We start from the raw sequence: 21,483 nt of genomic DNA on the forward strand, positions 1-21,483 counted from the left end.
ACTGGGACGTCCCAGGACTGCTCTTCAAAAAGAAGTATCTGACGACACCTGGTGACGTATCCATTTATAGCCTGGCCTCAGGTGCATCTAATGATTACATCAGCCGAGGCTATAAATTCCGGTCAATGTTCATTGACGTGTTTCACACATTATTTCAGCTTGGCTCACAGCAAGAGCTGTTCCCCTAGCGCTTAGCAGCGCAACATCTCGTTCCGCCTTTTTCAGGGAACAAGGGTTACACATGTAACCCGAGACGTTTCTTGGATTCGTCCGAACTGATCTGAACCATAGGAGATGAAAGATGAGTATTGCCGTTCATTTTGTTCATATTTACAGGGTCGGTCTGTCAGCATTTAATTTAACCCTTTCCTCTCTGGTGTATTGATTGCAAAAACACGTTCAGAACGTGATTTTTGAGTGTTTTAGCTATCAAATGATGCATAGTTTATGATAGTTGATTGAATATTTGTTATAAAACAAAGGTAATAAAATTATAAACACGCCCCCACGGCCCGCCCACGCCCCCCTGCGGGTATAAGGTGTCAAAGATCTAAATCCATTCTGTTCCCAAACCACACATATGCCTTCTCCAACTCATGCAAACATACAAAAGTATAAAATATCACGTATATATAAAAACATTCATCTGTGGTCATATAAACTTTAGTATTAAGTCATGTTAGTGCATTATTGTACTCTTATGCATCAGCATGTATCGTGTGCACCATTTTCAAAACTTCTTGTGAAATGTTTCTTTTTAAACTATTTATATTACAAACATTTTTCTTTAACTGCTTCATTACAGTCTGTTTTTCTCCATTACTGTATTTGACAAGTGATGTTTGTCTGTGCTGTGAGTTTGATTATTAATCTAATTAATAAATCAATAATAGACCTTTTTAAACATGATATGTACCTTATGTGGTAGTTGTGTGAGTCTGACAGGTTTTACTTCCTTTTTTATGGTGTTTTGACACAGACATCATCTTTCAGAGAGGTAAAGTGATGTTTAATGTTCACATGAAAGTTTATTTTCACTTAAACTTGACAACTCTGTGTAAAAGACATCGAGAATGCTTTAGACCCTTCAACCTTCAGTCACAAATATAACTGGATTAAATGCATTTGTATGTGGCATTTATGATTTAAGATGCAAATGTGAAGAACTAACAAAGACACAGATGAAAGAATCACTTTATTATAAATAGATCAAGTGTATTAATGTCGACATGCTGCAACAATTTTACAAACGTGTCAGTTTATGGATACATTGAAAAGCAAAACTTAATATAATTGAATCCCTGTATTCCCAGAAAAGGTTAATGATTATAATGTAGACACATTACTCCATATAACTGTAAATCAATCTCTAATGGACTTTTCACCAAATATATACTGAATATATGATGTTAGGGTCAATCAAAAACAAACCCTTTATAGCATAACACAACCTTCATCATCGAGTACTGATAATCAACCTTTATAGAAACATTTAACTGTAAACATTTAAGAGTTTGCCCAAAAGTGAACTAGGAGAATTGAAGGATGGATTTATTATTGGTCAGAATTTTGTGCTAGTTTGAGAGACCGGACAGTGGGGCAGTCGGCACCCCACTCCTGATGGTTTGGATACTCCCCCTCCTCCAGTTGGTAGTGTTCACCCTCATAGTCTGTTTCCTTATACAGCTTCCAAACACCTCTGAGCACCTTACAGGAGCGGACCTCACTTGTACTGAAACGGTCAGGCAAAGAACGACAGTCCACTGAGGTCACATGCGGCTCACCTGCAAAATTCTCTTGTTTGTAGAGCTCGATCTTATACTTGAAGGAGAGAGAAAGGGGATGATAAAGGAAAGATTGTTTTGAAATATGCAGAATATATGCAGACTGGGGGGGCTGTTCACGGTGAACATGTTATGGTGTTAAAAAAAAGCTAGATGCAGCACAACAGAATGCAGGTGTTTTGATGAGTTTTTAAAAGTTGAAGCCGTTTTAACTTGAAACAGCATCTTAAAAACACAGTGCTCATGGCACAAGATGCAGAAAAACAGATGCTTCACAATGGTCAAAGATGTCTGTCTAACAAATGTTTAAAAAAAAACATGCATCCTGTGTACACACTGGTAAAGGATAGTTCATCCAGAATTTTTAATTCGGTCATCATTTCCTCACCCTCATGCCATCCCAGATGTGTGTGACTTTCTTTCTTCAGAACACAAATGAAGATTTTTAGAAGAATATTTCAGATCTGTAGGTCCATACAATGCAAGTGAATGGTGACCCAAACTTTGAAGCTCCAAAAAGCACATTTAAAAGTTACGTTGGATAAAAGCATCTGCTAAATAAATAAATGTAAATGTAAAGCTCCTAGTCGGAAAAAATACTAATCCATAGGACTCCAGTGGTTTAATCAATGTCTCCTGAAGTGATCCAGTTTTGGGTGAGAACAGAACAAAATATAACTCCTATTTCACTGTACATCATGACAAGCTCAATTACACTTCCTATAGCGTGTTCTGTGCAACTGTGTAATTGAGCTTGAAATCATGATTGTCAAGATGTACAGTGAAATAGGAGTTATATTTTGTTCTGTTCTCACCCAAAACTGGATCACTTCAGAAGACATTGATTAAACCACTGGAGTCTGATAGATTCCTTGTATGCAGTTTTGATCTCCTTTTTGTAGTTCTAGTCACCATTCACTTGCATTGTATGTACCTACAGAGCTGAAATATTCCTCTAAAAAGGAATATTTCCTTTGTATTCTGTTGAAGAAATAAATTCATAAACATCTGGGATGGCATGAGGGTGAAGAAATGATAAGTTTTGGCTGAACTGTCCGTTTAAAGTCATTATACAAAGTTATTTGTGCTTATGTAATGGAGAAAATCAATAAATTGTTACTTCAAAATAGTTCTTATAAGCTATTTGTTTAGTCAATAATTAAATTAGAATTATTATTATTATGAGTAAATCTACATATACATATGGGGATGTGGGGACATTTGCAGGTGAAATTCAGTGCATTAAGCCATTTTCTCGTTAAGGAATATTCTGGGTTCAATACAAGTCATGGTCATTTTTAAGTTGCCTAATTCTGTCAATAGTTTCAGGTTGCTGGTTTTGAATGTGAAGCTTTTTTCCAGCTCTGTCCAAACACATCTAACGCCTGTATCTGAGAATCCCACAATAACAAACTCAAGATTCCCAAGATGCCAGTTTTATATTCCAGAGATGTTTTACAACGAACAGTTGCGTATTCACATGACACCGTATAACGTCATCCTTCAGCAGTCAATTCAGACCAACTTCATTTCAGACCAACCAGAAACAATGACATGCGAGCGACCGCTGTGGCCTAGTATCCATGACACAGATTAATGTTAATATGTTGTTTTCAAACCTTTACTTGAACTCGATGTTCTGATCGTCTCCTCTCATTCTTCACTGAATCAGTCCAGCGATGACAGACATCACAATCTTTTCTTTCTGAGCACGAAAGTACTTTAAAGTGTGTTTTTGGCGGCATTTGAGTCTCTTTCCTCTGAAATTAAATCGTTTATTTCCCCGGAGATTGTGAACGCTAAGAATAAAGTTAAGAAAAAATCAGCCAATCAACACGTAGAGTGACGGAGCACAAGAGTCTCTGATTGGATGATTCATTGCGCTCGTTTTACCAGCGGGTCTGAGTGACGTACAGCGTGAAAAACACTGAGTCAGAACAAGTCAAGAATTACGTGTTTCTACCTGAATGTGTTGCCAAAGCAAGTGAATGAACTTCCTGCTGCACGACATTAAAGATGACGAGTTTGAAGAGAAACGATCGGTTAGGCAGGATACAACGGGCTAAAGACACACCTTTACAAAAATCACTTTTTCTGCTCATAAAGTTTGCATCAAGCAAGTGTCAAGATTGAACAATAGGTGTTTTTTTTTGTGTGACAAGAAATAATAATGGAAAGTTTTTTTGATTTAAAATTAATAATAAAAAAGTTGGCAAGGAAGCCTTTTACAGTCCATTACAGTAATAATGTAGATGCTCAACACACTGTCTGTGTATTCTGTAGGAGATTGGTTGAGGAATAAACAGAGGGGTTATAGACTGTGAAACTTACAAAGAAGATCTTGCAGGAACCAAAGTTCTTGGGGCCCTTCCACGTTGGATACTTTCCTTGAGTCAGAACAAACTTACAGCCCGAGAAGTTTGGATTTTCATACAGCACCCAGGTCCCACCACCCTCCACACGAATGGAATTGCAGCATTGCAGGGAGGTACGCAAATCTGAACAGTCTTTGCCACTCCTGTAAAACTCACCCTGAAAGCTCTCATCCTCATAGAAAATGATCTGAATAAAACAAATATAAAAGATTGTATCTTTTACACACACACACACAATTCAGCCATAAAGCATTGATATCACATCTAAAATGACACTACACACCAGGGGAGGGAGTCCAAATTTGACTTTGCTCCACTGACGAAAGCACTTCTTGGCTTCCTTCAATATCTCCTTTTCCTGTGCCGCATCCACCGCCTGTGCTTCATCCTGTGCCTGTGCTTCAGCCACCGCCTGTGCCGCATCCTGTGCCTGTGCTTCAGCCACCGCCTGTGCCGCATCCTGTGCCTGTGCTTCACCCTGGTTATTAGATTTTTCATAGTAAATTCTGACAAGCACTTGAGAAAACTTGTCTGGAAGTATACTGGATACCTGCGAGAACAACAGAAATCAGACAGACACTTGAGCAAGAGAGCAGCACAGATGCTCATTTCACATGTGAAGGGAGCGTTTCTTTAAAGAATGAGGGGAAAAATAAAAAACATCCTGTTAACTTCTAAGGATCAAAGAGAGGGTGCAAAATAGCCAACTAAGCAAAACAGTTGATTAACATAAGTGGACTTCAAAATAACCCCAAAATATGCATGATGGGACCTCTTTAAGCAGTTTATTTGCCTATTATTTGTAATTCTAAAATATTTGTACAATTCTGAAGTGCTGAATGACAAGAGGTAGGAGAGTACCTGATACGGCTGAATCTTGGTGGCCCTCATGGGGTTCCTCTTGGTGTAAAAATAGACGTTGTCTTTGAAGTTTTTACCCTTCATGCCATAATCCAGGTCAACCACCTGGTGAGAGGAAATGACCAAAACTACATTAACTTTAATTGTAGAGATTAAAAGATGCATATATTTAGTTTTTGATAACGTACATGAACCAAAAAATCCCCGGCATTCAGAGACGAGTCTGAGTTCACTTCTTTCCAGTTGTGTATTGCTGTCATCCAGTTATCCTGAAGTGTTTTCTGGAGGATTTGAGAAAGTTATGAATTCAGCAACAAATAAAGTCCAACAAAACAGGAATGATATTTCTCATTTATGCTTTAAATGATTAAACTATTTTATGTATTGATCTATTTTAAGGCTGCTTAGAGCTGAAGTGTGTAACAAAGTTAAATAAAGTTAAAATACTTTCTCCTATCCCAGCTTCACTTGCAGAGAGAAATATAAAACTGTGTCTGTGGCACTAAAGCAAACAGAGCAATTGGAGTGACCCGTCCAACCTGGCACAACATTGACCAATGACATGAGTTTGGGGTGGGACAATTTGTTTGATTACTTGCAGACGGGGAGTGTTCGAAGAATGAAGCGTTTGAAGAAAGTTATTTTAGCAATATTGTTTGGTGATGCTCGTGATGCAAAATAATAAAAAAGAAACTACAGTTTTTAGCCTGGAGAGAAATATCTCAGTGCAGTGGGGTTTTCACAAGACAGCCTTGTGTCGTCTCCGTGTCTGTGCAGCTTAAAAATGATGGCGAATAGAGGATGAGCACAAGATGCTTTTTGGTAATTCGCTGTCATCAAATTGTGCACTACTGGATTAGCTTAATGTCACAAATTCTTCAATATACAATATGGATTGCCTTGTAATTTGCTTTGGCAAGAAATAAAAGTATGAATTTCATGAATGCCTTTTCATTATTTGTCTGGCCCAAAGTGAGTCTGAATCTATTAATTCATTGTACAGTATTTCTTAAAGCCTATGTCTTTCTCAGTTACCTTCAATGCCTTTTTGTCTTGATTTTCAGTTTCTGGCAGTCTAGCTTCTGCCACAAACTTTGGCAGGCGTCTCTCGACAATGTCCAGAAGTTTCGTTCGGGCCATTTTCAGGTTTTCATCTTTTGAGTACAAGATCTTCTCAAAGATGTGATCTGATGGAAGGAGAACATTTTTATTTGGACTTTATTCTTTAAATGAAACTGGTTTAAATTCTTCTCTGGTCAAGGATTGAGTTAAAATCATGACATTAAACACCATATTTAAGTGCGATGCCTTGAACTACTGTACACGAACAACCAGCATTTCTTAACAATCCTACCCATGTCTTCAACTGACCTGTGAGTTTGGTGTAGTCTTCCATCCTGATTACAGCAGTAGAGATTCTCAGTGCTTCATCAGCTGCTTCTAGGACTTCTGTGATCCTAATGTACAAAGAGAAATAAAAATGAAAACGCAAGTATTGTAAGCATTGCTTAATTCTCATAATAACTGCTGCTTTAGTAAAAATGCTTAAACAGGGGTGTTCAAACAATGACTCAAGGTTTTGGAAATAAATAAAGACAAAAGATAAATGATGTGAAAGTCATCGTTTGAACTGTTTGTCTGTTACTTCACATCTCAAAGGGAATCACCTCTCAACCAGTACATTCACTTTGCTGTCACCACCAGCTTCATCTACAAATATTTATCAGGAGTTCAGAAAGTTTCCACCAATGAAGAGCCACGCACAAATAATGACGTGCTTGTTCTGGTACTGGTATTTGCATCCACACTTGAAGTCTCACAGCACATTTAAATTTGTAGAGTAGATGCAAGCTGGATAAATCATGTTCTCCTTAAATGTCCTCCAGCGAGTATTTATGGGAAGTGTGATTAGTTGTAGTGAATGTACAATACCTGTATTGTATTACTGTAGAAGTTATCTTGGTGAGTGAAATATCCTTTATTATCATCTTTTCGACCGTATCTCTGGTAGTGTTTACCTTTTATTTGAATTATTTCATTCATGTGACTCCTTATTTTTATATTTTATTTTAATAACAAAAACACCATGTTTGGACACCCCCGCTAGTATAAATCTCTCTGGCAGACTGAACACACTTCTCTTCAATGATGTAGCAGATCTTGTGTTTGTAGGCCTGGCGATACAGAGTGTATCGGGTGAGAAACATGTTGTGAATATCATCTGCCACCTGTGAGAGATCGACAGAGGGATTGAAATCATTATTTACATCACCCTTCACATTTACATAATTCATCATGGGTAGATCTAACGATCAGAAACGATCTTCAATCATAAATTGGGGGATATTTATTGTTTGAAAGAGAATTTCTGCATCATTTGAAAATGTTCACCGTTATTGAACACATTTGGACCTTTTGTGCCAACACCTGGGCATGGTGCCACACTATTATAGTCAATCTAACCATTATAGTCCATCTAACCATTTTAAATTGGTGTGCTTTTTGCGATTTCTGTTCTCAAACTATCGTTCCTGTAAATATTTTTATACAAATGATGTTATTTATAAGGCATAATCCACAGTCTGGTGTATGTTAAATCATTTTAAGGCAAAGAACCACTGACATGAAGCAGAAGGTGATTGTCTAATGCCTTAAAATCATTGAACACACTCCTAGCCTTGAATTATCCCGATTGTAGTGGTCACTTGCCAGTATTTAAAATTTAAAGCAATCATTGATTTTTCCAGCACATTGGAAGAATGCACTTAATGGCTAACTTTATTTCCATCTGTTATTTTATCTGCTAGTCATGAGATCAAGAGTTCTGCCTTACTGAAACCCAGAGATAAAGGAGTGAGATATGATTACATTTGTTTGAATGAATGAATTAAAAAGTTGTAGAAATAACTGAATAAATGGATGCAAGTTTTTCGAAGACCAAAGACTTTGTAAAATCTCTAAGACATAATTCAGAAATAATAATAGCCACAAAATGTTGAAGAGACACAGAAATTATAGTTTGAGAAAACTATAAATGAAAAAAGTATTCCAGCTTGAAATGGTTTTGAAACAAAATAGAAAATCCACATTGAACTTGTGGCTCAAAATGTTTCAACAACCAGCTCCAGTCTCTATAATTCACATTATTCACGTATTTAAACATGGAAATTCAGAATTGGGTGAGAATTTATTGTAAATGTAAAATATGAATATTTAACCTTCATTTTCCCTTTCGTCTGCAACATTAATGCAACATTACAGGATGAGCATTAGTTTAGAAAACATTTCAAATATTGCACAGGTGTCAGATTCACACGTGTGTTTTCTTGGTTTATAAAGTGATTTCGTGTATGAGGTACCTTGTCCCTGAAGCAGATGTGCATTTTGCCATCATCACACTCACACAGTCGTGCAGACGTTAGCAGACGTTGATGGTCAAAGCTGTTTGAAATGCCGAGGTAATGACAGTCTCTGTAAAATAACACAAATGAAACCAAATTAATAGTTGATAGACAAAACAAATCCATTTCAGAGATAGACTGATTTTCCTATCTTCAGTTAGTGTTTAAAAGAATATTCCAGGTTCAATACAAGTATATATCAGCACAATGTCAATATTATATGTGTAAACATGATTTTAACATGATAAAATATTGCTTATAGTCTTTACATCATGGCAGTTGTAATGTTGGATATAACTTTATCCTGTAATTATTGATATAATCAACATAATTCAACACATGCTGATGATTGTGCTGAACTTGTACTGAACCAGGAATATTCCATGTTAATAGCAGTATTAGAAACCTTTTGAAATATACATTCACCGTGCAAAATAGTCCCATCTGCGCACATCAATGCCATTCTTTTTATTTACCACAATTTCGGACAGGAAAGGCTTGTCTTGAAGTCTCTGTGAACGCTGAAATAATCTCAACATAATCACTGCATGACCTGATGGACATCTTACACTTTACAGCAGTTTTTATTTATTTATTATTTTACCTCCTCCACTGAAGCATCATTCCCCTTAATTAAGTTTTTAATAAAGGAAAAGTGTTCATCTGGATTCAATCTGTATTTTGCCATCTCTGCTTTAAGATTATTGCTCTCATCATCGATCATGTGCTGAAGCATCTTAACTGCGAGCTCTTCATGCTACAAGAATAACAAACACACATTACACATATTATAAATCATAAAAATAAACAAATCAGCTAAATGTACACCATGCAAACAGCCGTTATTAAATTATAAACTATAATACATTTTATGTTTCCTCATTAAAGGGACATCTTAAAGACAAAGTGCTTTATGTTTAGATCATTAATAAGCATATAAAGATCTCAAACCCAAAACTAATGGGGATTTACACGTCTACAATTCTCACGATTGATAAAGTCAGTATTACAAATGTTACTGTTGTATGAAAAGAACAATTCAAATCACCTGTCAGTAAATATAGTGTCCGTGTGAAACAGTGAATGTGTTTATGTGCACAATCCTACACTGATTATGGTTAAACAGCATGTACAGGTATGGACATGTAAACCTCTTAACGCTTTTCTTCAGTTGTGGACCGCTCAAATAACACTCATGGCAATAAATGAATCTAATCCAACAATCATTTTGGGGTCAAAAATGACAGCATACAATCAGTATCTGAAGCCAGATATGTTCATCTACCCACTATCTCACCCAGAAATTAAAATACATTTGTATTAGAAACATGTTTATTAAATCAGGAAAGTTTTGATGCTTACCTTAAACATTTCATCATCGTTTTCTAACAAAGAGAAAAGATTTGAGAGATTATGCAACACATTTATAAATGATTATTAAAGAACTGACTGATATCTGAATTCTAAACTTAAAGATGGTCTGTCTTTCTCAGACATTATTGTCAATTAAATTGGACCCACAGCAAATAAACATCATGGGATTAAATATCTAATCAAAAATAAATCTGGACCCAAATTTTGATTGAGTGTGCCACAAATGGTCTTAAACTTTAAAGTACACCTGTTAAATACAACAGTGGACTTATTTTAATGTTATTATCATTCCACAGAATAATAGTCAAGATGTATATGATGTTTTTCAGGCTTTATTTGTTGCTCAAGTAAGAAGTAAATGGAGCTTCATAAAGTATCTTTGTTTATTACACTCTTGATTCTGATTGTCTGTTGTGCAATCCTTGCTTCCATAAAATATTCTTCCACACTAAAATCTTTCTATATCTTGGGTTACCACATACACAAAAAAGTTTACTGATGTATCACATTGTCTTTTTGCATTGCAACTCTTTTCATGTTATTGCCAACTTTGAATGAAGGATTATTTCATATGTAACAAGTATCAGTAAATACAGTGATTGGATTGATCAGTGAAGTGAGAAACTACTTACTGACTTTACCGATGAATCTCTCAAACAAATAAGAGAATGGACCATGACCTTAAAGACAAAAACATAATAATAAAATACACTGTCAGATCACATTTCATACTTTAATAATGTATTCATCAGATTACAAACATCTTTAATACCGGACAGATAATGAATGAAAAGGCTTGTTCACTAAACCTCACCCTAACTGCAATAATCAATCACAGTATTGTTCAGTATTAAACTGTAGCTTTGCTTTATTATAACGGACATATTTAGGTTATATAATGTAGACATTTACATATAGAAAGCTATTACATTAAATTTCAAAGAATTTGTTTCTAATAATTATTTTATTAAAAATCTTTAAAGAAAACAACTGAAACAAATCTGTGGAGGATTTTATTGCGGAGTAAAGGAAAGAGTTTAAATGTGCGAGTGAAGATGGATTTTCTCCACTCACCTAAATTATAGCACAGAGCAGCAATTTGGACACACAGGCTCTCTTCAGGTGTAATGAGTTCCTCTTGCTCTGTACTGAGTTCTTCTTGTTCTGTACTGAGTTCTTCTTGTTCTGTACTGAGTTCTTCTTGTTCTGTACTGAGTTCCTCTCGTTCTGTACTGAGTTCTTCTTGTTCTGTACTGAGTTCTTCTTGTTCTGTACTGAGTTCTTCTTGTTCTGTACTGAGTTCTTCTTGTTCTGTACTGAGTTCTTCTTGTTCTGTACTGAGTTCCTTTTGTTCTGTACTGAGTTCATTTCGGTTCTCTTGTAGAACCTCGACGAGACAGCGTGCCAAGTGTGCCATCCTTTCACACACAAACAATATTTCAGGTTACTTAAAGAAGAAATGGGATAAATCTAATACGGTTATAGGTAAGGTACAACTTTCAACATGAATAAAAAAGGACAAAAAGAATATTTAAATAAATTATTAAGTGTAATAAATGTATATATACATAAACACTTTTGATATAGTAGCACAATTTTAATTATTAAGTTCAACCTGGAGAATATTTTGTTAAAATATCTTGTGTCATTATTGTGAACACAATTTGATGATATTATATAAATTGATAGAATTAAAAATGTTTGACTGATTTATAAAATGATGAAAAGTGAACTGTACACTCTCGCATACTATATCGTGTGATGTGATACACTATATGAACACTATACTGTAGATATGTGAAGATCATTTGCTTAATTTCTTTTTCAGTTGCATTATTACGTGTTGTAAAAACAAGTTTACTCGCCAATCCTATATCATCTCCTTTTGTGTTTGTAGAACTGAGCACTGAAACACTTGTATTGATTTAAGCAGATCTTAAAAATGATCCTTGCATGTTTAAAACATCAAGATGTTACTTAAGTATCACAAAACAAACTTACCCAAGTGAGTGTTCAAAGCGAGTGTGAGTGGCACCAGGGTACACCAAATAGTTCCCTCCCAGTTGTTTAATATGACGGAGTCTCTGAAACTGACGAGTATCGATGATCTTCACCAGAAGAGGATGCAGCTTAATATGACCATGAATGGGGTCATTGAAAATCTACAGGACACAAAAGACAATCATTTGTCAAGAAAATTTGTATTGAGTTTATTGTTCTACATTTGAACTTTGGAAAACTGAAACATATGACCGTGTGTTCCAGCCTGTAGGTAGTAATCATGGTTATTTTTCAGAAGGTTCAAATACTCATGAAAAACATGTTCTGCTGATGTTTATTGACAGTGGAGGATGATTTATTTATTTCCACTTTTTCAGCCATCTTGTTTTCTCTCATTCATTTCTTCCATAGTGATTTACGAAAAGTAGTTTCCAAAAACTAGTTCTGAGGTGAATCACAACATTACGAAAATAAATTTGATTTGAAGCTAAAAAGTATTTGAAAATCAGACAACAAGACAAATATGTAGAAGACTGTGTACTTCAATGAGGGAATGAACTACAATCCCATGATGCATTGTGAATGATGTAATTGAATTAAATATTATGGAAATATATCATTTAAAGTCAAGAAAATGTATTTATATTTTATTGCTATATATTCAGATATGTGGCGGTGGTGCAGCGGTTAGCACTGTCGCCTCACAGCAAGAAGGTCGTGGGTTCAAACCCTGGTTGCCCCGGCCTTTCTGTGTGGAGTTTGCATGTTCTCCCCTTGTCTGCGTGGGTTCTCTCCGGGTACTCCGGCTTCCTCCCACCATCCAAAAGACATGCAGGCTAGGTTAATTGGTGTCTCCAAAAAAAATTGCCCTAGGTGTGGATGTGGAGGTGAGTGTGAGTGTGAGTGTATGTCTGTCTATATGTGGCCCTGCGATGGACTGGCGACCTGTCCAGGGTGTCCCCCGCCTTTCGCCCAATGTTAGCTGGGATAGGCTCCAGCCCCCCGCGACCCTGTACACAGGATAAGCGGTTGACGATGGATGGATGGATGGATGGATGGATGGATTCAGATATGTGTAAATATACACTCACGGGCACTTTATTAGGTACAACTGTTCACCAATTTATAATGCAATTATCTAATCAGCCAATCATGAGGCTGCAGTGCATAAAATCATGCAGATACAGGTCAGGAGCTTCAGTTAATGTTGAAGAATATCATCTTTGAATGCACAACACATCGTTCCTTGAGTCGAATGGGCTACAACAGCTGAAGACCACGTCAGGTTCCACTTCTGTTAGCCAAGAACGGAAAGCTGAGGCTGCATTGAGCACAGGATTACAAAAACTAGACAGTTGAAGACTGGAAAAACATAACCTGATCTGATGAGTCTCTGTTTCTGCTGAGGCACACGGATGGTAGCTGATAGATTTGAAGCTGCTGTTAAACCCACATAAAACTAAAGTTATGGTTTTTAATACGGGGCGATTAAAGTTGCCACCTCTCTCCATCGCTTCACAGGATGGAGTCTGTATCCAGTCTGTAGATAATTATAAATATCTGGGAATCTGGTTGGACAAAAAACTTAATTTTAAATACCATGTTGATTATCTTGCAAAGAAATTAAAATTCACATTGGGTTTTCTGTATAGGCTAAAGTCCTGTTTCTCCTTGGCTACACGAAAACGCCTAGTTGCTGGCCTATTTCTGTCACAGATAGATTATGGGGATACAATCTATAGGTTTGCCTCTCTGTCCACTTTGTCCAAACTGGACCACCTTTATCATTCAGCTCTTAGATATGTCACTAACTCTAGTTTTAGGACACATCATTGTATATTGTATAGTTTGGTAGGATGGTCATCTCTTCATCTGCGAAGGCTTGAACACTGGTATATTTTAATTTATAAGGTCATTTTAGGAAAACTTCCAAATTATTTAAATAGGAAATTTTTATTATATTGAAGTTGTCATAATCTCAGGTCACAGAACTGGCTACAGTACAAAGTGCCTGCTATCAGAACAGAGGCTGGAAAGCTAAGCTTGTTCCATTACGGCCCTTGGTCTTGGAATGATGTACAGACTAAACTCAAACTACAATCCCTCATTTCTCTAAATGATTTTAAACATAGAATAAAGGAGGTGGTTACTGCTAATTGCAGCTGCTTTGCTAATTCTATCACCACTTAACTCCTTACTAAACCTATGATCAAATGTAGTTATTTATGCGAACAGTACCATGTAGGGTATTATGAAATACCTTTATGTTTGTGTTGTTATGCTGTGTTTCGTTGTTGTATAACATCGTGTCGTGGTTACTTGTTTTTTCTGTGTTTGCTGTTGTCTAATGATGATGTTGCGTTTGGTTCCTTGTTGCTTGTTATCTGTTTAATCCTGCTATCTGACCCTGTCTTGACTAGGTCCCACTTGTAAAAGAGGTTTTAACCTCAATGTGATTTTCCTAGTTAAATAAAGGTTATTAAGACGAAGAAGATGGTAGGGTCAGAATATGACACAAACAGTATTGATCCATGGACTGAATCTGCCTTGTGTCAACAGTCCAGGCTGGTGGCGGTGATATAATGATGTGGGGAATGTTTTCTTGGCACACTTTTGGCCCGTTAATACCAATCCATCATCGCTTGAATGCCACCTCCTATTTGAGTATTGTTGCTGACCATGTGCATCCCTTCATGGCCCCAATTTACAAATCTTCCTTTTGCTACTTCCAGCACGTTAATGCACCATGTCACAAAACTAAAGTCATCTCAAACTGATTTCATGAATATGACAATAAGTTCACTGTTCTTCAGTGGCTTTCCCAGTCACTGGAACCAGTAGAACACCTTTGGGATGCGGCAGAACTGGAAATTTGCAGCATGAATGTGCAGCTGACAAATGTGAAAAATTGTGTGATACAATCATGTCAACATGGACCAGATTCTCAAAGGAATGGTTCTTCTACATCTTGTGGTTTCCACACCACAATGAATTAAGGCTGTTTTGAGAGAAAGGGAGGCTGTAGTCTGTGTTACTATAGTAACTCAGTGACTGAATGAAGTTTAAGAGTGTAGGGAGAGCAACTTCATTGCAACTTTGACAGTGCATCATGGGAATGGGCGGGCACACACCCCTACAATAAATACTGTAGTATAACGTAAGTGATTGACATGGTATGGGTTGTGTGCTTGCTATGATCTTTGACAGTATGTAGAAATCATCTTTTAACTTGATTTTAATAGTTTGCATACTATCATTTAAACGTTTACCTTGATTTTTCCTTGTAGAGTTTCCGATGGCTCAGGGTCTGTGGAAAAGGCATGCCTTTTTAGATTATTATAGAAATATTTGTATTTATTTTGTTTTAGGTTTAGCTTAGAGAACATCACAAAAATATGCTGTAAAAAATGACCATATTTATGTCAGTAAGATTTCTCACTGATTCTTATTGTGTTGCTGAGCCCTTCATTAGTGCTGAAGCTGATGCTTTAGATTTTTTGTAAAGGCAATTCGATGCGATTTTGTAGTTTAAGTAGTGCGAGTAGTATGTGTACACTGAAAATGCAGCAATGAGAAGTGTATTACGAGTACCCGGATGATGCATTTCTTCAACCATCAAAACGGAGCATGGAAACTTCTCATTGCATTGAAACAGTCTCAAGCATCAGTGCATGTGCACACACACAACGTGTCTGTGTAAGTGAGAGCCAAAGTAATGTCGAACTGTGAGGATTATTTCAACATCACAGCACCTCTTTACTAGTGATGGGAAGATTGGATCATTTTACTGACTTCATTCAGCAAAATTACCCAACACAACGCCTAAACCCAACACAACCCCTAAAACCCAACACAACCCCTTAACACAACATCCCCTTAACACAACACAACCCCTTAACACAACATCCCCTTAACACAACATCCCCTAAACCCAACACATCCCCTAAACCCAACACAACCCCTTAACCCAACACAACCCCTAAACCCAACACATCCCCTAAACCCAACACATCCCCTAAACCCAACACATCCCCCTAAACCCAACCCATCCACTAAACCCAACACAACCCCTAAACCCAACACATCCCCTAAACCCAACACAACCCCTTAACCCAACAAAACCCCTAAACCCAACACATCCCCTAAACCCAACCCATCCCCCTAAACCCAACCCATCCCCTAAACCCAACCCATCCACTAAACCCAACACAACCACTTAACACAACACATCCCTAAACCCAACCCATCCCCCTAAACCCAACCCATCCACTAAACCCAACCCATCCCCTAAACCAACCCCTTAACACAACACAACCCCTAAACCCAACACAACCCCTACACAACCCCTTAACACAACATCCTCTAAACCCAACACATCCCCTAAACCCAACACAACCCCTAAACCCAACACAACCCCTACACAACCCCTTAACACAACATCCCCTAAACCCAACACAACTCCTTAACACAACATCCCCTTAACCCAACACAACCCCTAAACCCAACACAACCCCTACACAACCCCTTAACACAACACATCCCCTAAACCCAACACAACCCCTTAACACAACACAAACCCTTAACACAACACATCCCTAAACCCAACACATCCCTAAACCCAACACATCCCCTAAACCCAACACAACCCCTTAACACAATACAACACATCCCCTAAACCCAAAACATCCCCTAAACCCAACACATCACCTTAACACAACATCAACTTAACACAACTCAACCCCTAAACCCAACACAACCCCTAAACCCAACACATCCCGTAAACCCAACACATCCCCTAAACCCAACACAACCCCTTAACACAACTCAACCCCTAAACCCAACACAATCCCTAAACCCAACACAATCCCTAAAGCCAACACAACCCCTTAACACAACACAACCCCTTAACCCAACACATCCCCTAAACCCAACACAACCCCTAAACCCAACTCAACCCCTTAACCCAACACAACCCCTAAACCCAACACATCCGCTAAACCCAACACAACCCCTAAACACTACACATCTGCTAAACCCAACACAACCCCTAAACACTACACACCCGCTAAACCCAACACATCCGCTAAACCCAACACAACCCCTAAACCTAACACAACCCCTAAACCCAACACAACCCCTACACAACCCCTTAACACAACATCCCCTAAACCCAACACAACCCCTACTCAACGCCTTAACACAACATCCCCTAAACCCAACACATCCCCTAAACCCAACTCAACCCCTACACAACCCCTTAACACAACATCCCCTTAACCCAACACAACCCCTAAACCCAACACAACCCCTACACAACCCCTTAACACAACACATCCCCTAAACCCAACACAACCCCTTAACACAACACAAACTCTTAACACAACACATCCCTAAACCCAACACATCCCTAAACCCAACACAACCCCTTAACACAATACAAAACATCCCCTAAACCCAACACATCACCTTAACACAACATCCCCTTAACACAACTCAACCCCTAAACCCAACACAACCCCTAAACCCAACACATCCCGTAAACCCAACACAACCCCTAAACCCAACACATACCCTAAACCCAACACATCCCCTAAACACAACCCATCCCCTAAACCCAACCCAACCCATCCCCTAAACCCAACACAACCCCTAAACCCAACACATCCCCTAAACCCAACACAACCCCTTAACACAACTCAACCCCTAAACACAACACAACCCCTTAACACAACTCAACCCCTAAACCCAACACAATCCCTAAACCCAACTCAATCCCTAAACCCAACACAACCCCTTAACCCAACACAACACCTAAACCCAACACAACCCCTAAACCCAACTCAACCCCTTAACCCAACACAACCCCTAAACACAACACATCCGCTAAACCCAACACAACCCCTAAACACTACACATCTGCTAAACCCAACACAACCCCTAAACACTACACATCCGCTAAACCCAACACAACCCCTAAACCCAACACAACCCCTAAACCCAACACAACCCCTAAACCCAACTCAACCCCTTAACCCAACACAACCCCTAAACACAACACATCCGCTAAACCCAACACAACCCCTAAACACTACACATCTGCTAAACCCAACACAACCCCTAAACACTACACATCCGCTAAACCCAACACATCCGCTAAACCCAACACAACCCCTAAACCCAACCAAACCCCTAAACCCAACACAACCCCTTAACACAACACAACCCCTAAACCCAACACATCCCCTAAACCCAACACAACCCCTAAACCCAACACATCCCCTAAACCCAACACAACCCCTAAACCCAACCCCTAAACCCAACACATCCCCTAAACCCAACACAACCTCTAAACCCAACACAACCCCTAAACCCAACCCCTAAACCCAACACATCCCCTAAACCCAACACATCCCCTAAACCCAACACAACCCCTAAACCCAACCCCTAAACCCAACACATCCCCTAAACCCAACACAACCCCTAAACCCAACACAACCCCTAAACCCAACTCAACCCCTTAACCCAACACAACCCCTAAACACAACACATCCGCTAAACCCAACACAACCCCTAAACACTACACATCTGCTAAACCCAACACAACCCCTAAACACTACACATCTGCTAAACCCAACACAACCCCTAAACACTACACATCTGCTAAACCCAACACAACCCCTAAACACTACACATCCGCTAAACCCAACACATCCGCTAAACCCAACACAACCCCTAAACCCAACCCAACCCCTAAACCCAACACAACCCCTTAACACAACACAACCCCTAAACCCAACACATCCCCTAAACCCAACACAACCCCTAAACCCAACACAACCCCTAAACCCAACCCCTAAACCCAACACATCCCCTAAACCCAACACAACCTCTAAACCCAACACAACCCCTAAACCCAACACATCCCCTAAACCCAACACAACCTCTAAACCCAACACAACCCCTAAACCCAACACATCCCCTAAACCCAACACAACCTCTAAACCCAACACATGCCCTAAACCCAACACAACCCCTAAACCCAACCCAACCCCTAAACCCAACACATCCCCTAAACCCAACACAACCCCTTAACCCAACACATCCTCTAAACCCAACACATCCTCTAAACCCAACACATCCTCTAAACCCAACACAACCCCTAAACCTAACACATCCCCTAAACCCAACACAACCCCTAAACCCAACACATCCCCTAAACCCAACACAACCCCTAAACCCAACCCAACCCCTAAACCCAACACATCCTCTAAACCCAACACAACCCCTAAACCCAACACATCCTCTAAACCCAACACATCCTCTAAACCCAACACATCCTCTAAACCCAACACAACCCCTAAACCTAACACATCCCCTAAACCCAACACAACCCCTAAACCCAACACATCCCCTAAACCCAACACAACCCCTAAACCCAACACAACCCCTAAACCCAACCCAACCCCTAAACCCAACACATCCTCTAAACCCAACACAACCCCTAAACCCAACACATCCTCTAAACCCAACACATCCTCTAAACCCAACACATCCTCTAAACCCAACACAACCCCTAAACCTAACACATCCCCTAAACCCAACACAACCCCTAAACCCAACACATCCCCTAAACCAAACACATCCCCTAAACCCAACACAACCTCTAAACCCAACACAACCCCTAAACCTAACACATCCCCTAAACCCAACACAACCCCTAAACCCAACACATCCCCTAAACCAAACACATCCCCTAAACCAAACACATCCCCTAAACCCAACACAACCTCTAAACCCAACACAACCCCTAAACCTAACACATCCCCTAAACCCAACACAACCCCTAAACCCAACACATCCCCTAAACCCAACACATCCCCTAAACCCAACACAACCTCTAAACCCAACACATCCCCTAAACCCAACACAACCCCTAAACCCAACACATCCCCTAAACCCAACCCTCACAGAAAACTTTCTGCATTTTTACATTTTCAATAAAACATTGTTTAGTATGATTTGTTTTTAACACTAGAAATAAATCATAAATCAAATTTATAGCATAATAACCTTGTAATTACCAGTTTATAACCTAAAAAATTGTCCTCATAAAACACACACACACACACACAAAACTAGTAAGTGAATCCTTTTGACCAAAATTTGTTAATTCTTTACACATTCTTAGTGGCCACTCTTTGAGGATTTTCCACATTCATTTACATTCAATTCTGTTTTAGAGATTACAGATTTACAGATGATTTCTGGGTGTATTTTTGTGAAAATCTAAAATAATAAATATAAGTTGCGCAGTGCTGTTGATTGTCACGGCTCAGATTAACATTACAGATTGAAGGTTTCTCACGTTATTGTGCTATTCTTTGTTAGGACACATTGTAAGTCTCTTTAGATAAACGCATCTGCTGAGTGAATAACGGTTTATGATCATATGTTTCATGTAGCCTCGTTGGAAAGTATATTATCATTTCTAATTCAAATATTTAAGTTGGCAAGTGTAATTGTTTCTTTTACCACAGTTGTGTCTCACTACTGTATGTGGTACATTATGTGCAACATGAGGCTCTTTATTATATGGTGTTTTATATCAGTGTTGGCTGGCACTGTGTGAGTTGCCGTTTCCAGCACATTCTTTCTCAAAGATCAAACACAGATACAGAAACAAATCTGCACATTTATGGGACAGTAAGTGTTACCTGAGTGTTCACTTTTGGAACAGTCAATGTATCGATTGTTTTTGCACCAGTCATGAAAACATTTCTCTGCTTCCTGCTGGACTGTCTGGTCAGTATTTTTGCAGTAAACTCTGACAAGCCATTCATGAATCTTCTCTGGTATGAGAGTGGACATCTGAAGAAAAACAGGACAAACCCCAAAACAATGACCCCGATTTACTAAAGATTGTGTGTATAAAAACGTGCAAACTTGACAGCAAGTAAAAAAAAAAAAGGTCTGAGTTAATCTAATAACGTAATCTTCTAAAGATTGTCTTCCAGATGCACTAAATAGCACGTCTTCACCATTTCTGTGTGTTTCCCCGAGATGAATCTGCAATTTAGAGGTGTTGTTCACTCAACATATCGATTCACATCAGAAGACATCATTTTACTTTGATGCTCTCTAAATATACTGTCAAAAAATTGGTGTCCTTTCACTTGCATTGGATGAAGCTGAAAACCTGAGATACATTCCTAAAAATCTTAAATCCTGTTCTGATGAAGAACGTCAGATACATTTTGGACGGCCTGAGCGTGAGCACATTATCAGCAAATGTTCATTTTTGGGTGAACTATTCCTTTAAGTTAATACTCATAAAAACTACTAATTCTGTAATTTATGCCCAAATCAAGTTGTAATGTAATGCTTTAAACATTGTTTTTAACTACCGAAATATCACCAAATATAAATTCTCGTGTCTGTCTCGTGCTCAGATAACTTTGCCATGGTCAATACATCAATGTTACGATGGCTTAACGTCCACATAATGATGTATTTTCAAGTGAAATGTGCATTCTCAACAACTACTCAATAAATAACAGCGATACTATGATGATATCATTATATTTTCACAATTATATTAAAATGTATATATTTTCAAAAGGTAATTGCATTTTGTGTAAGTACCACCAATGTGTTTCTTCTTTGTAGAGTTTCAATTGAACTGTACAG

At 38.5% G+C, this 21,483-nt stretch overlaps 1 protein-coding gene across 1 annotated transcript in view; it reads right to left on the minus strand.

The window, feature by feature from the left end:
• Window positions 1-1,209: 1,209 nt before the first annotated feature.
• Window positions 1,210-21,483, minus strand: part of LOC127651977 (uncharacterized) — a 38,661-nt gene continuing 18,387 nt past the window's right edge. Inside the window, exons 15-31 of the mRNA XM_052138045.1 lie at window positions 20,511-20,664; window positions 15,066-15,103; window positions 11,797-11,957; window positions 10,870-11,213; window positions 10,428-10,475; window positions 9,784-9,806; window positions 9,026-9,178; window positions 8,848-8,942; window positions 8,380-8,491; window positions 7,157-7,248; window positions 6,392-6,477; window positions 6,056-6,207; window positions 5,209-5,301; window positions 5,021-5,125; window positions 4,443-4,709; window positions 4,116-4,346; window positions 1,210-1,821 (exon numbers count right to left, since the gene is read on the minus strand). Coding sequence (XP_051994005.1) covers window positions 1,555-1,821; window positions 4,116-4,346; window positions 4,443-4,709; window positions 5,021-5,125; window positions 5,209-5,301; window positions 6,056-6,207; window positions 6,392-6,477; window positions 7,157-7,248; window positions 8,380-8,491; window positions 8,848-8,942; window positions 9,026-9,178; window positions 9,784-9,806; window positions 10,428-10,475; window positions 10,870-11,213; window positions 11,797-11,957; window positions 15,066-15,103; window positions 20,511-20,664 — 2,421 coding nt within the window. The 3' untranslated portion in view covers window positions 1,210-1,554. The remainder of the gene's footprint in view (window positions 1,822-4,115; window positions 4,347-4,442; window positions 4,710-5,020; window positions 5,126-5,208; window positions 5,302-6,055; window positions 6,208-6,391; window positions 6,478-7,156; window positions 7,249-8,379; window positions 8,492-8,847; window positions 8,943-9,025; window positions 9,179-9,783; window positions 9,807-10,427; window positions 10,476-10,869; window positions 11,214-11,796; window positions 11,958-15,065; window positions 15,104-20,510; window positions 20,665-21,483) is intronic.

This window comes from Xyrauchen texanus, chromosome 11 (assembly GCF_025860055.1).
Source record: "Xyrauchen texanus isolate HMW12.3.18 chromosome 11, RBS_HiC_50CHRs, whole genome shotgun sequence".
Lineage (NCBI taxonomy): Eukaryota > Metazoa > Chordata > Actinopteri > Cypriniformes > Catostomidae > Xyrauchen > Xyrauchen texanus.